This window comes from Procambarus clarkii, chromosome 44, assembly GCF_040958095.1.
Source record: "Procambarus clarkii isolate CNS0578487 chromosome 44, FALCON_Pclarkii_2.0, whole genome shotgun sequence".
Lineage (NCBI taxonomy): Eukaryota > Metazoa > Arthropoda > Malacostraca > Decapoda > Cambaridae > Procambarus > Procambarus clarkii.
The window spans coordinates 5,972,756-5,985,607 of NC_091193.1; the positions used below are offsets into that span (position 1 = coordinate 5,972,756).

A 12,852-nucleotide genomic window follows, 5' to 3' on the forward strand; every position below is an offset into this window, starting at 1 on the left:
AGCACATCAACAAACTGGAAAAGGTGCAAAGACATGCTACTAAGTGGCTCCCAGAACTGAAGGGCAAGAGCTACGAGGAGAGGTTAGAAGCATTAAATATGCCAAAACTAGAAGACAGAAGAAAAAGAGGTGATATGATCACTACATACAAAATAGTAACAGGAATTGATAAAATCGACAGGGAAGACTTCCTGAGACCTGGAATTTCAAGAACAAGAGGTCATAGATTTAAACTAGCTAAACACAGATGCCGAAGAAATATAAGAAAATTCACCTTCGCAAATAGAGTGGTAGATGGTTGGAACAAGTTAAGTGAGGTGGTGGTGGAGGCCAAGACCGTCAGTAGTTTCAAAGCGTTATATGACAAAGAGTGCTGGGAAGACGGGACACCACGAGCGTAGCTCTCATCCTGTAACTACACTTAGGTAATTACACTTAGGTAATTACAGGGGGCCCAAGGCCCCCAGGCCGACTCCTCCCCAGCCCCAGGATCCCTTACGTCGGGACCCGGGGCAGAGCCGTCCTCCAAACCCTCTACCCCTGAAGAAAAGGTAGAGTCCAAGGGAAAGGCAGACAAGGGGGCCTGCTGGTGGGACCCAGAAGCCTCGGCAGGAGGAACCGGCTCAAATGCCTCCGTCCCCGACCCGGATGGGGCAGCCCCCGAAGCAGCCCGAGTCTCTCCACCAACTAAATCCTGTGCCAAGGCCGAAAACCGCATACTGTTCGGAGCCGGACACAGGGGGGGTGGTGCAGGAAGAACCACAGGGGAAGGACCAGAGGGCGTAGGAGTCAAAGCCATAGCAATCAACGCCCCCAGGTCAGGGTCCCTAAAGCCAAAACGGGGCAGCCTCGGGGCATCCAGGCGGGAAACCGACCTAGCGCGTTGCAATAACCTAAATCTAACATGCAACGCTGATGCTGCCTGTACTCTAATAGGAACATCCTCAGAGTAAAACCTGAGCACAAGCAGAGAACAGGACTCGCAAGACTCCGGGTCAAAGGTGTCATTGACCCAACAGGCAGCATGACGGAGGCAAAACAGGTGACTGTCACCCTGAGACAAGGGCACACTGCAACCTTCAAACCCGCACAAGGCAGGCTGGAACTCGGGAGACGCATCCATGGGTCCCCGAGCCCCGACAGGGGTTTCCAGGGCCCGTAGGGTAGCAACTACGGGAAGCCCGGGCAAGGTGTTGCTAACCGGTTAAGAAACCCAAACAAAACACGGGTAAATGATAATACTGAAAACCCCTGGGACGTGTACAAGCACGGGGGCCTAGCAGAGGACCACCATAACAATACCAGGGGAACTATGGGCCCACGAGGCAGCACCTCCACCAGGCAACCAAAAACAAAACAAAAGAAAAACCCCGCAAAAGTACACCGTCCCCAGAGCAACAGGAACCGGTCGCCGCTTAGGTGGCAGGCCGCACAACACCTTGACGCCCTAACCAGCACAAAACCACTCCCTACCCAAGGCCAAACAAGGGCCCCAAGCCCCAGCTGGCCCCAAGGGCGAGGCAGATGCCAAGCAGCAAAAACCTCTACGGGAGCGGTTCCCGAACGCCCCAGAGAAGATAACCCTGACACGCAAGGGCAGTACTCACAGGGCGCCTAGGGAAGGAAGCCCTAGACGCATGCAGCCCCGGCACTGATGAAGTACTCCTGGCCACCGCACACCACAACAGCAGAGAACGCCACACGAGGCAAACACCGCCAAGGAATTTGAGGCCAGAGAAGCGTCTATCCCGGTTGACACTAGCTTGCGAACTGACGGCAGCCGGCGCGGTGAGGTCCGGGGCCCCCCCCCTCCCCCTCCCGGGGAGGGGAGGGCTGCGCGGACGACCGGCGCGGCAGTAAATTGATTGTTTGATTGTTTTCCTTGGGATTGTAGGGAGTTTTCTACCTCTCTGTTCGGTTTTTGTTGTAGTTTTCTGGGGGGAGCCCCGTCGGCTCCCCGGAGCTTTACCGGCTGATATGCTAATGTCAGACTTTGGCATCAGTCATGTGTATGGAGTTCTAGGGCCTACCGGGGACCACGAGCCAGAACCTGGCCCCCTCAGAGAGGCAAGGGGAGCAATGGCCTATAGAAACCCCCGTGTGGTTGGAAGCATTCTATGTCTGCCATCGACCGGGTCAAGCATCCAGAAAGGTAAGCATTCCAAAACAAACCCCTATTCTGGTGAAAATTGCTACCTAAGCCGAACTAGTGAATAGAACTCTTCAACAGAAAACACGGAAACTAGTATGACGTCATACGTCACCGCGCCGCTGTCTGCGCAGCTCCCCCCTCCCCGGGAGGGGGAAGGGGGAGCCCCAGACCTCCCACGCCGGCTATCCACCCATCAGTTCTTCGGCTGATGCTATAGGCAATGGTTATGTGCTCCGGCTCCAGTGGTTGTTTCAGCACTGTACCTAGAGTGTGGTGTCTGTTTTCTAGGTGGTGCGTGAGCCGGGTGTGATTCTTCAGTACTCGGGCTGCATGCGCCTAGGGTTCCCTTCCCTAGGTGCCCTGTAAGTACTGCCCTTGGGGCTTGGGGCCACCTTCCACAAGTTCCTTGGGTCCTGCCCCTGCTTGGCCGTTTACCGCTTGGTTTTCGGCCGCTCTTTGTGTGCTCGGGTGTTCTGTCTCCCTTGTTCGCCTTAGAGTAAGGGGCAGTGTTTGCACTGGTGGGGCGCGGGGTACTGTGCAGCTTGTCTTTACCAATCATAGCGGCCGGCTCTGTTCCGCTTGGGTACGCTGTCCTCTTGCGGGGTTTTCTTTTTCTTTTGTTTATATACCTGGTGGGGGGGTCTGCCTTCGTTCTTGCCCCTTGTGTCCCTTGTGTTCTGAGTATTTCTGGTGGTACCCCCTGCTAGGTCCCCGTGAGTGTACACGTCCCGGGGGTTCAGCTCTTAGAAAGTTGTTTGGTAGCTTGGGTGCCGGTTAGCAGTACCCTGCCTGGGATTACCTGAGCGCGAGTCCTCTTAAAGTAAACGCTCGGGACCCTGGGAAACCCCTGGGGGCGCGCGGGTCCGATGGATGTGACCCCAGAGCCCCCCCCTCGCTTCCAGCGAGTTTGAGGGTTGCTCTCACCTTTTGTCTCTGGGTGACTCTCTGTTTTGCCTCCGTCTGCTGCCTGTGGGGTCGGTGACACCTTCGACCCGGTGTCCTGCGAGTTTGGTTGCTCGTTGTGGCTCGGTTACCCAGTTGTGCTAACAAAGCGGGTGCGGGCAGCAGGGGCGTTGCACTTGAGCCTTGGTGGTGGCAACGTTCTCGTGGTTTCCTCCCCGGGAGCCCCGGGGCTGCCCCGTTGTATTTCGTTTTGGGACTTGGGGGTGTTGGTTGCTTCGGTTCCATCCACGCCCCCTTGTCTTTCCCCTGGTTCACCCTTCCTGTCTGCATCCGGTTCCTTACCGTCTGTAGGTTCAGGGCGGGGTGTTTGGTGGTGTTGAGACTCGGGCAGTCTCGGGGAATTCCCCTTCCGGGGTAGTGACGGGGGCATTTGGGCCTGTTCCTCCAGCCGTGTTGTATGAGTCTGCCAGTGGGCTCCCTTCCTTAGTGTTTTCACGGCTGCCCCGGTTTTCTGGTACGGCCGGGGCTTTGGGGGTACGGCTCGGCCCCGGGGCCTGTCGTGTAGGTTCCCGGGGCTGGGGAGGGGCTGACTTGGGGGGGCCTTGGCCCCGTTAGACCCCGTGGGGGGTTTTATCCCCCTCTAGGCGGGGCTTGTGGTTACGCGGAGTGGGGTCTTTCCTCCCCACTCGCCGTACGTGCTGTTGGACGTCGGCCCCTCCCCGGGCTCGGTTCCTTGGCCTTTGAGTCGGTTGGTTCCGTCCTGTGGGTGGATGTTTCCTCCCCCGCTTTTTGGGACGGTGTTTTTGTCATGTTTCCCCGTTCGATGGGGTTCTGCGTGACTTTTGATCTCGGGTGCGCCTGCGCCTTCGTGTGCCTTCGGGACTAGTGTTGGCTTCTGTGTTCTCGAGGGTACGGGAAGGTTTTTCGCTACTTCCCGCATTATTGGAACGTCTGTCGGCTCCTAGTACTTGTCGCCCTGTTGGGCTACTTGTCGCCCTGTTGGGCTACTTGTCGCCCTGTTGGGCTACTTGTCGCCCGGTTGGGCTACTTGTCGGCCGTTTGGGCTACTTGTCGCCCGTTTGGGCTACTTGTCGCCCGTTTGGGTTCCCTTTTTTTGGGCTCTTTGCTTCTTTGGCCGGTTTTATTGTTCCTGCTTCCTCTTTTGGCTCTTTTTCTCGTGCAATAGTCCTGGCTGGCGCCTTCCCGCAAGGAGGGTGTGCGGTTCGGCCAGCGTGTTATGCGCATGCGCCGTGGAGTTTGTTTTGGTCTGGGCGATGGTTCAGTGCTGGGGTTTTGCGCCCTTTTTTGCTACAGTGCTTCGCCTCTCGTTCTTCTCCCTGGCTGCGGTATGTGCCCCTTTGCGCCAGGGGTGTCCTGGTTCCCAGTTGTGGGGAGGACACCGCGGTTTTCTGTGTCATGGGTGTGGACCGCCTCCTTCGCCTCTCCCTGTTCTCCTGCGGGTCCGGCTCTGGCGTCTTCACCTGGCGGTGCTCCCAAGTTCTTCTGGGCACGGTTGAGTCGTGTCAAGTTCGAGCCGCCATTCGCCAGGTGAGTTTCTGCGGTCTGGCGTCTTTTGGCCGGGCGCTGGATGCGGCGGTGTTCATATACCTGTCTTTATTTAGGTATAATTTTGTACGACTGAGACCGTTCGCACACCGGTGACTGTCCCTTTATCACCCCTTCCTGTCCCCCTCATGTGCATGTCCAACCCATGCTGGAGTCGTTCAGGGGACCCTCCTTTTTAATGTTGTGAGGTGTGGGGGTTGTAGGGTTGGTTCTGTACTCACCTGGTGAGGCTCCTGGCTATGCTTGCAGGATTTGAGCTCTGGCTCTTGGGTCCCGCCTATCTGGTAGAACTTGCGGGATAGTACCAGTGGAGTGCAGTGGTGCTATTGGCACTTTTGGGGAACACTGTATTACCATCAGTGGTCTGTGCTTGTTACACGACCTACTTGCGAGCATAAGCCTTCTTGCTGGTTCGTCCGTGGACTTCCAGGGCGCACTGGCCTGTTTTCGTATGGCAGTTCCGGCCCGTCCTGGTTGTGGGGGTATGTGGGCCGGTGGACTGCTCCTAGCAGCTGCCTGGTGGGCCATCCTCTGGCCGGTCTGGCCTGACCTTGGGCCGGGCTTGAGGTGTAAAAGAGCTCCCAGTACCTCATCCAGCTGGTATCGAGCGGGGTTTCTCCGCCGTCGGTCGCCTGGTGCAGGTTTCTGGGCCTGCAGGGTTTTGTCGTGTCTCCGTTGGCCCTGTCTGGGGTCTGCCTGCTCCGTTCTCTGCCTTTGCAGAGGGGAGTTGCTATTTACATGTTGCATGTTGCAGTGGTGCCTGTTGCTGCTGCTGCTGCACGTGAGCATTGGTACCGTGTTTCACGGTGGCGTGTCCTTGTTCCTGTGTCCGGTTGTGGAGTGGCGCTTTGCTGCCGTTTTGTGCCTGGGGATTGGGTGGGGTTTTTGTCCCTGCCTGATTGTCCACCCCTGGTTGTTCTCCTGGTTTTTTTTTTTTTTTTTGTGCTTCTGCTCTTTCTTCCTGCCTCTTCTGCAGCAGGAATGTTCTGCGTGTGTTCTTAGGCGTTGGTCAGCCTGTGTCCTGTGATGTGCTTCTTTGTCTCGGTCTGTTGCAGTTGTTCGTGCCCCTTGGTTCGGGTCCTGTTCTGGCGGCGACCCTTCCGCCTTCTTTGGTTTTCCTAGCTTGCCCTGCCGGTTGTTGTTGTTTTATTTTTTTGGGGGGGTTCTTGCGATGTCTCGCGTCGGACCCGTCGTTTCTGAACTCCTGGCGGGCTTGCATGCTTCGGAGTTTTTCTGTTCGGCAGACGTTCCATCTCCTTGTGCCGCCTGGGTTTCGGTGGTCGCGCCCGAGATCTTCTCGCGGCTCCGCCTTTTTCCTGGGCTCGGGGGGGGGCCTTGTCGGGGCTGCTTATGTTCTGCCTCGTGGTCTCGCCTCCGGTTGGTGGTCGGGTGGCTTCGTGGTAGGTGTCCCACCTGCGTGCTTTCTTGGCGGCAGTATGGGGTATTTTGGCGGTCCTTCCTTTTCCTGTCCCTTCTTCGGTGGGTCCTTCTTGTTGGCTTGGTTTACTCTCGGCTTGGTTTTCTAGTGGGGGTTGGGGGCCGTCGTCTTGCCACATACTGTCGCCTCTTTTCGTGCGGCGCAGGCGGAGCCGCTTCAGCTTGCTTTCGGTCTTGGTGTTGCTTCTGCACCGTTAGTCAGCTGTCTTGTGCGTCATTTCACCTCCGGCCTGTTCGTGCGCCGCTTGCACCATCCTGGTCTCTGGTCAGCGTGCTCTGTCTTCTCCTCGGTTGGTAGTGCCCCTTCGGTTCCGGTGTGTTTTTTCGTCGGCTCTTTCCTTTGGGCCTTTGCCTCTGGGGGTCGGTTCGCTGTGTTTTCTTGCTCCTTCGGTTTTAGCGTTTTGGTTGTTTGATGGCAGCAGTCTCCATCTTTTCTGGCGCGGGGTGGGGCTGCTGCATTCTGGAGGGGTCCAGGGTTTGTTGGTGCTTTGTTGGTCGGGCCGGGGGTGTGTCGTTTTTGTGTTCAGTGGCGGCCCTCTGCTGTTGTTTGCGTGCCACGGCGTTTGGGTCCGGAGCGCGTTTTGCGTTGATCCGGTTCTGTTCTTCCCGGTTCGCGGGTGATGGTGTCCCGGGTGGTCAGCCGTGTTCTTGCGGCTAAGCTGCCTGTGTTCTTCCCTCATGCCTGTGGCGTTCGTGGCTTCGCTGCTCTCGCTGCCGTCTGGGCGACGTGGCCTTGCAGTCTTTCGGGCATGGATTTTTGGTGTTCGTGCAGGGGCCTTGCTGCTCGTGGTTCTCGTGTTGTTCCCGGGATTTTCGGGGCTGTGGCGCCTTGGGTTGGCGTTTGCTGCCGGTTGTCTCGCCTCCTTGGGGGGTGCGTGGTGTCCGCCTCCCGGTTTTGTCCCTTTGACCTTCCTCTGTGGGTAGTTAGCTCCGGGGAGCCGACGGGGCTCCCCCCAGAAAACCAGCGTTGAATGTAATGAAACGCCATTTTCTGGGTGAGACCCGGAGGCTCCCCGGCAACCCTCCCTCCCTCCAGTCGGCGTTTTTCGCGTGTTTTGACATCCAGCCTCAGAACTGATGGGTGGATAGCCGGCGTGGGAGGTCTGGGGCTCCCCCTTCCCCCTCCCGGGGAGGGGGGAGCTGCGCAGACAGCGGCGCGGTGACGTATGACGTCATACTAGTTTCCGTGTTATCTGTTGAAGAGTTCTATTCACTAGTTCGGCTTAGGTAGCAATTTTCACCAGAATAGGGGTTTGTTTTGGAATGCTTACCTTTCTGGATGCTTGACCCGGTCGATGGCAGACATAGAATGCTTCCAACCACACGGGGGTTTCTATAGGCCATTGCTCCCCTTGCCTCTCTGAGGGGGCCAGGTTCTGGCTCGTGGTCCCCGGTAGGCCCTAGAACTCCATACACATGACTGATGCCAAAGTCTGACATTAGCATATCAGCCGGTAAAGCTCCGGGGAGCCTCCGGGTCTCACCCAGAAAATGGCGTTTCATTACATTCAACGCTGGTTTTTTACCATGTGGGGTTTGTTTTGTTACGCCTACCTTTCTGGGTGCCTAACCCCGGTCGATGGCAGATAAGGAAAACCCCCAACCATATGGGGTTTTCCAGGGCCATTGCTCCCTGAAACCTCTCTGAAGGGGCCAGGTTCTGGCGCTGGTCCCTGGTAGGTCTGAACTCCATAGCTAATGTCCCGGTCTAACATAACACACATCAGCCCGATAAGCTCCAGGGAGCCGTAGGGGCTCCCCCCAGAAAAACGCGTTGAATGTAATGAAACTCCATTTTCTGGGTGAGCCCCAGAGACTCTCTCTCTAATGTACATACATTATCGAGCTAATGTATGTACAGTAATATTAGACCGGGACATTAGTTAAGGAGTTTTGACCTACCAGGGACCAGCGCCAGAACCTGGCCCCTTCAGAGAGGTTTCAGGGAGCAATGGCCCTGGAAAACCCCCTTGTGGTTGGGGTTTTCCTTATCTGCCATCGACCGGGGTTAGGCACCCAGAAAGGTAGGCATAACAAAACAAACCCCACATGGAAAAAGAACTAAAACAAAAAACTGAACAGAGAGGTAGAAACTCCCTACAATCCCAAGGAAACAAGCAAACAAGCAAACATCACACTTTACTGACACGCCGATCGAACACCAGTTGATTGACAGTTGAGAGGTGGGACCAAAGAGCCAGAGCTCAACCCCTGCAAGCACAACTAGGTGAGTACAGCTAGGTGAGTACACACATAAGTGTACACATGTACATGTATACATGTGTATACACACACATACACATGAAAAGAAAAGAAAATTAAATAAAGAAAAGAAAAATACAAGCTGCCGACCAATGGGCAGAGAGCACCACGCTTGCAAGGCTTAGAAGGCAGAAAGAAAGCACAAAACTACATCAAAAGGCCCACCTCGACAACAAAACCCAAGGCCCCGGCATGATAACAACACGTGCCAAAACCCAAAAAGATCAGAAGAAAGCCCCCAGAACCCACAAAGGGGGGGCCCAAGAGGAAGAAACCTCCGGAACAAAACCAAAGAGCCCAAAGGAACCCGGAATCGAACCCTGGGGAGCCCAAACTACCACATTTGCCAGCGGAAATACACCACAAAAAGGCAAAGTACAGCCCCCAGACAGAACCCCCAGGGAAACGGCCAAAACAGACTGAAAACCGAGGGACAAGGTGTGAGAGCATAAACAGACAGGGACACTAAGCCCAAACCCTAGGGGCCAGACCCAAAACAGACAGAAAACAGAAAAAGCGGTGTAAAAACCAACACCCAAACGCTCCCAGAGGAACAGAAGATGGGCAGAAAACACCAGAAAAGCAAAGAAACCCCTGAAAGAGGTGAAAAACTCACCCAAGGCGCTAGCTCGCACACCCAGGCACATGTAAACAAACTGCAACGCTGCCCTGGTGGCCATGCCAGGAAACCGGCAGAAGAAAATGGCCACCAGAAACAGGGAGGCCATGACCAATGCAATAAATACGAAAACACGCCAGTAAATATGGTAAGCAAGTAGACTACATGGACGAAAAACCTCACCCAGAAGCGGAAAACCCAGGCAGGGGCAAACAGCCCCAGAACTGCTAGCAGACATTCCCCACAGCCCCGGGAACCCACAACAGAGGCCCTGAGGCAGAGCCGTCCTCTACGCCCTCTGCCCTTAAAGGAAAGGAAGAGTCCAGGGGGAAAGGCAGCAAGAAAGAGCTGCTGGTAAGACCCAGACGCCTTAGCAGGAGGAACAGGCTCGAAAACCTCCGTCCCTAACCTGAACGGTGCAGACCTCGAACTCCCCTCCCCCCTTGAGTCTCTGCCCCAACTAAACCCCGCCCCGACCCCAAAACCCACAGACGGTCAGGAGCTGGGAACAGGGAGGGAAAAGGGCGAACAACACCTAAGCAAAACGGGGCGGCCCTGGGGCATCCGAGTGGGAAACCAACCAAGTGCGTTGCAGCAACCTAAACCAAGCTTGCAACACAGATGCTGTCTGTACTCTGAACAGTAATAATATCAGGAGAATACTGGAGAACAAGCAGAGAACAACTCGCAAGACTCCGGGTCAAGATGTCAGTGACCCAACAGGCAGCATGACGGAGGTAAAAGTAGCAACTGTCACTCTGAGACAAGGGCACAGCAACCAACAAACCTGCACAAGACAGGTTGGAACCCGGAAGACACATTAAATGGTCTACCGAGCCCCGACATGGTTTTCCAGGGCCCATAGGGTAACAACTACAGGAAGCCTGGGCAAAGTTTTGCTAACCGGTTAAAATTTAAAACTAACAAGAGGTAGAGGACAACACTGAAAACCCCTGAGACGTGTACAATCACAGGGGCCTAGCAGAAGGCCACCAAACACTACCAGTGGAACTATAGCCACACTAGGTAAACCCACACCGGGCAAATGAAAATAAAAACAAAAGAAAACCCCCGCAAAAGTACACCGTCCCCAGAGGAAACAGGAACCGGTCGCTGCTTAGGTGGCAGGTCGTGCAACACCTTGACGCCCTAACCAGCACAATACTAGTCCCTACCCTGGGCCAAACAAGGGCCCCAAGCCCCAGCTGGCTCCAAGGGCGAGGCAAATGCCGAGCAGCAAGAACCTCTACGGGAATGGTTTCCGAACACCCCAGGGGAAGATAACTCTGTCACGCAGGGGCAGTACTCACAGGGCGCTTAGGGAAGGAAGCCCCTAAGTGCATGCAGCCCCGGTACTGATGAGGAACACCTGGCCACTTCACAACACAACACACGGCAGTGAACGCCACGAAAGGCAAACACCTCCTAGGAAACTGAGGCCAGAGAAGCGTCTGTCCCGGTTGACATTAGCTTATGAACTGATGCTAGGCAGCCGGCACAGTGAAGTTCGGGGACTCCCCTTTGCCTCTTGGGGAAGGGAGAGGAGGGCTACGTGGATGGTCGGCATGGCAGTAAAGTGTGATGTTTGATTGTTTGCGCGTTTCCTTGGGATTGTAGGGAGTTTCTACCTCTCTGTTCGGTTTTTTGTTTTAGTATTTTACCATGTGGGGTTTGTTTTGTTATGCCTACCTTTCTGGGTGCCTAACCCCGGTCGATGGCAGATAAGGAAAACCCCAACCACAAGGGGGTTTTCCGGGGCCATTGCTCCCTGACACTTCTCTGAAGGGGCCAGGTTCTAGCGCTGGTCTCTAGGTCTGAGACCAGTGCTACCAGGTTCTAGGTCTGAACTCCTTAGATAATGTCCCTGTCTAATATAACGTCATTAGCCCGATAAGCTCCAGGGAGCTGTAGGGGCTCCACACAGAAAATCACCATTTGTGCTGTGAAGAAGCAGGTAAGACTAGTGTGGGGTTACAAACAAGCGGTGCAGCAAATCCCATGCACAGGAATATATTTTCAACCACTGACTCACCCTTATAATATGTGTTCCGTGTGTTAGATTTAATTGTCCCAACCAATTTTGCCAATTCTGGGAACGTCATTGCATGTGAAAAGGGAATTAAAATGAACAATATGATACAGAAAAAGTCTATACAAGTTTCTCTGCACTATATTCCTTTTACATATTACAATAGTATTTATAAAAATCACTATTTGTTTATTCTAATTAATTTCTATATAAATACAAAGAAATACACAAATTAACAAGCATAAACATTTATTTCCACTCAACATTAAAATTACTATTTATAATTATATTTCCAGATCTTACACATTTAAATATAATGTTCAGTACATAATCAAGAAACCAGCATTGAATGTAATGAAACGCCATTTTCTGGGTGAGTCCCGGAGGCTTTCCGGAGCTATCCAGGCTGAATGGATATGTATAACTTTCTGGCATCAGTCAATGTGCACGGAGTTCTTGCCTACCAGGGACCACGTGCCAAAACCTGGCCACATCAGAGAGGCATGAGGAGTAATGGCCTATAGAAACCCCCTGTGGTTGGGAGCGTTCTATGTCTGCCATCGACCGGTACAGGCACTCAGAAGGTAGGCACCCCAAAATAAACCCTTATTCAGGTGAAACTGTTGCTACCGAAAGCCGAATGAGTGGACAGAACTCCCGAAACAAAAATTACCAAACGAGCATGACATCATTATGTTGCTGCGACGTCAACGTCATGCATCATCATGTTGCTCCCCCCTCTTCCTCCCCTGGAGGAAGAGGAGGAAGAGGGGTCTGGGGCTACCCAGAGCCCCAGACCCCTCGTGCCAGTGACCCAACCTTTCAGTTATTAGGTTGGATGTCAAAAAACGTGAAAAAACACTGCCGAACGAGGGGGAGGGAGGGAGGGATGGAGGTAGGGAGGGATGCCGAGCAGCCTCTGGGACTCACCCACAGAATGGAGTTTCATTCAACGCTGGTTTTCTGGGGACAGCCCAGTCAGCTCCCCAGAGCTAACTACCCAAAGATAAGGAAAAACAGGGACTTACCTGGGAGGTGGTCCATCCTCACTCCTCAATGTGAAGTTGTGACAACTGACTGCACTCGCCGACCCAATGCAACGCAGGCCCGACCAGGCCCAGGGACATTCACCAGGACCCTGTTCGACCTCCAAAAACCTCAGGGCGTCGTGGTTTACGAACGTTGTGGGCATGGGGACAGACCGCAGGCTGGCTAGACGTAATAACCCTAATAACCCTGCAGATAACCTGAGAGACCCGAGCCGGGGAACAGGGAAGAAGGGAAACCGGGTCAACCCAAAGCACATCCCGGCAGCCGAAGCCGTGATACGTAAATAACGAGAGCAGCAACCGGACACAAGACATGATGCACCCCAGCCTGACCAATATCTTGAGGTTATCTTGAGATGATTTCGGGGCTTTAGTGTCCCCGTGGCCCGGTCCTCGACCAGGCCTCCACCCCCAGGAAGCAGCCCGTGACAGCTGACAAACACCCAGGTACCTATTTTACTGCTAGGTAACAGGGGCATAGGGTGAAAGAAACTCTGCCCATTGTTTCTCGCCGGCACCCGGGATCGAACCCGGGACCACAGGATCACAAGTCCAGCGTGCTGTTCGCTTGGCCGACCGGCTCGGCCGACCGGCTCCAAACAACCAAGCATCAACGACCCAAGGCCTCCTCAGGAATGAAGTCGTCTCATTCTTTGCTAGAAAAGAAGGAGACGGTTGCAACCAAACAAAACGACCCTCAGGACAAAAGAGCAGAAACTCCTGCGCCGGAGGAGAGCATGAAGCTCCCAGATCCAATCCCCCCAGAGTCCAATGCCAACAGGAAAAGAGCCTTGGAAAAACAATCCCGAACAGAAGGGGCCACAACAAACCGAGG

The 12,852-nt window shown here is 54.5% G+C and overlaps 1 protein-coding gene across 3 annotated transcripts in view; it reads right to left on the bottom strand.

The window, feature by feature from the left end:
- LOC123745438 (bumetanide-sensitive sodium-(potassium)-chloride cotransporter) overlaps nt 1-12,852 on the bottom strand; it is a 389,884-nt gene that overhangs the window by 63,418 nt on the left and 313,614 nt on the right. For 2 of the 3 annotated variants that reach the window (XM_069300601.1, XM_069300603.1), the window contains exon 18: nt 10,972-11,028. The exons of the other annotated variant lie outside the window; for it this stretch is intronic. In XM_069300601.1, the coding sequence (XP_069156702.1) occupies nt 10,972-11,028 (57 nt within the window). The remainder of the gene's footprint in view (nt 1-10,971; nt 11,029-12,852) is intronic. 3 annotated transcript variants of the gene reach the window in all.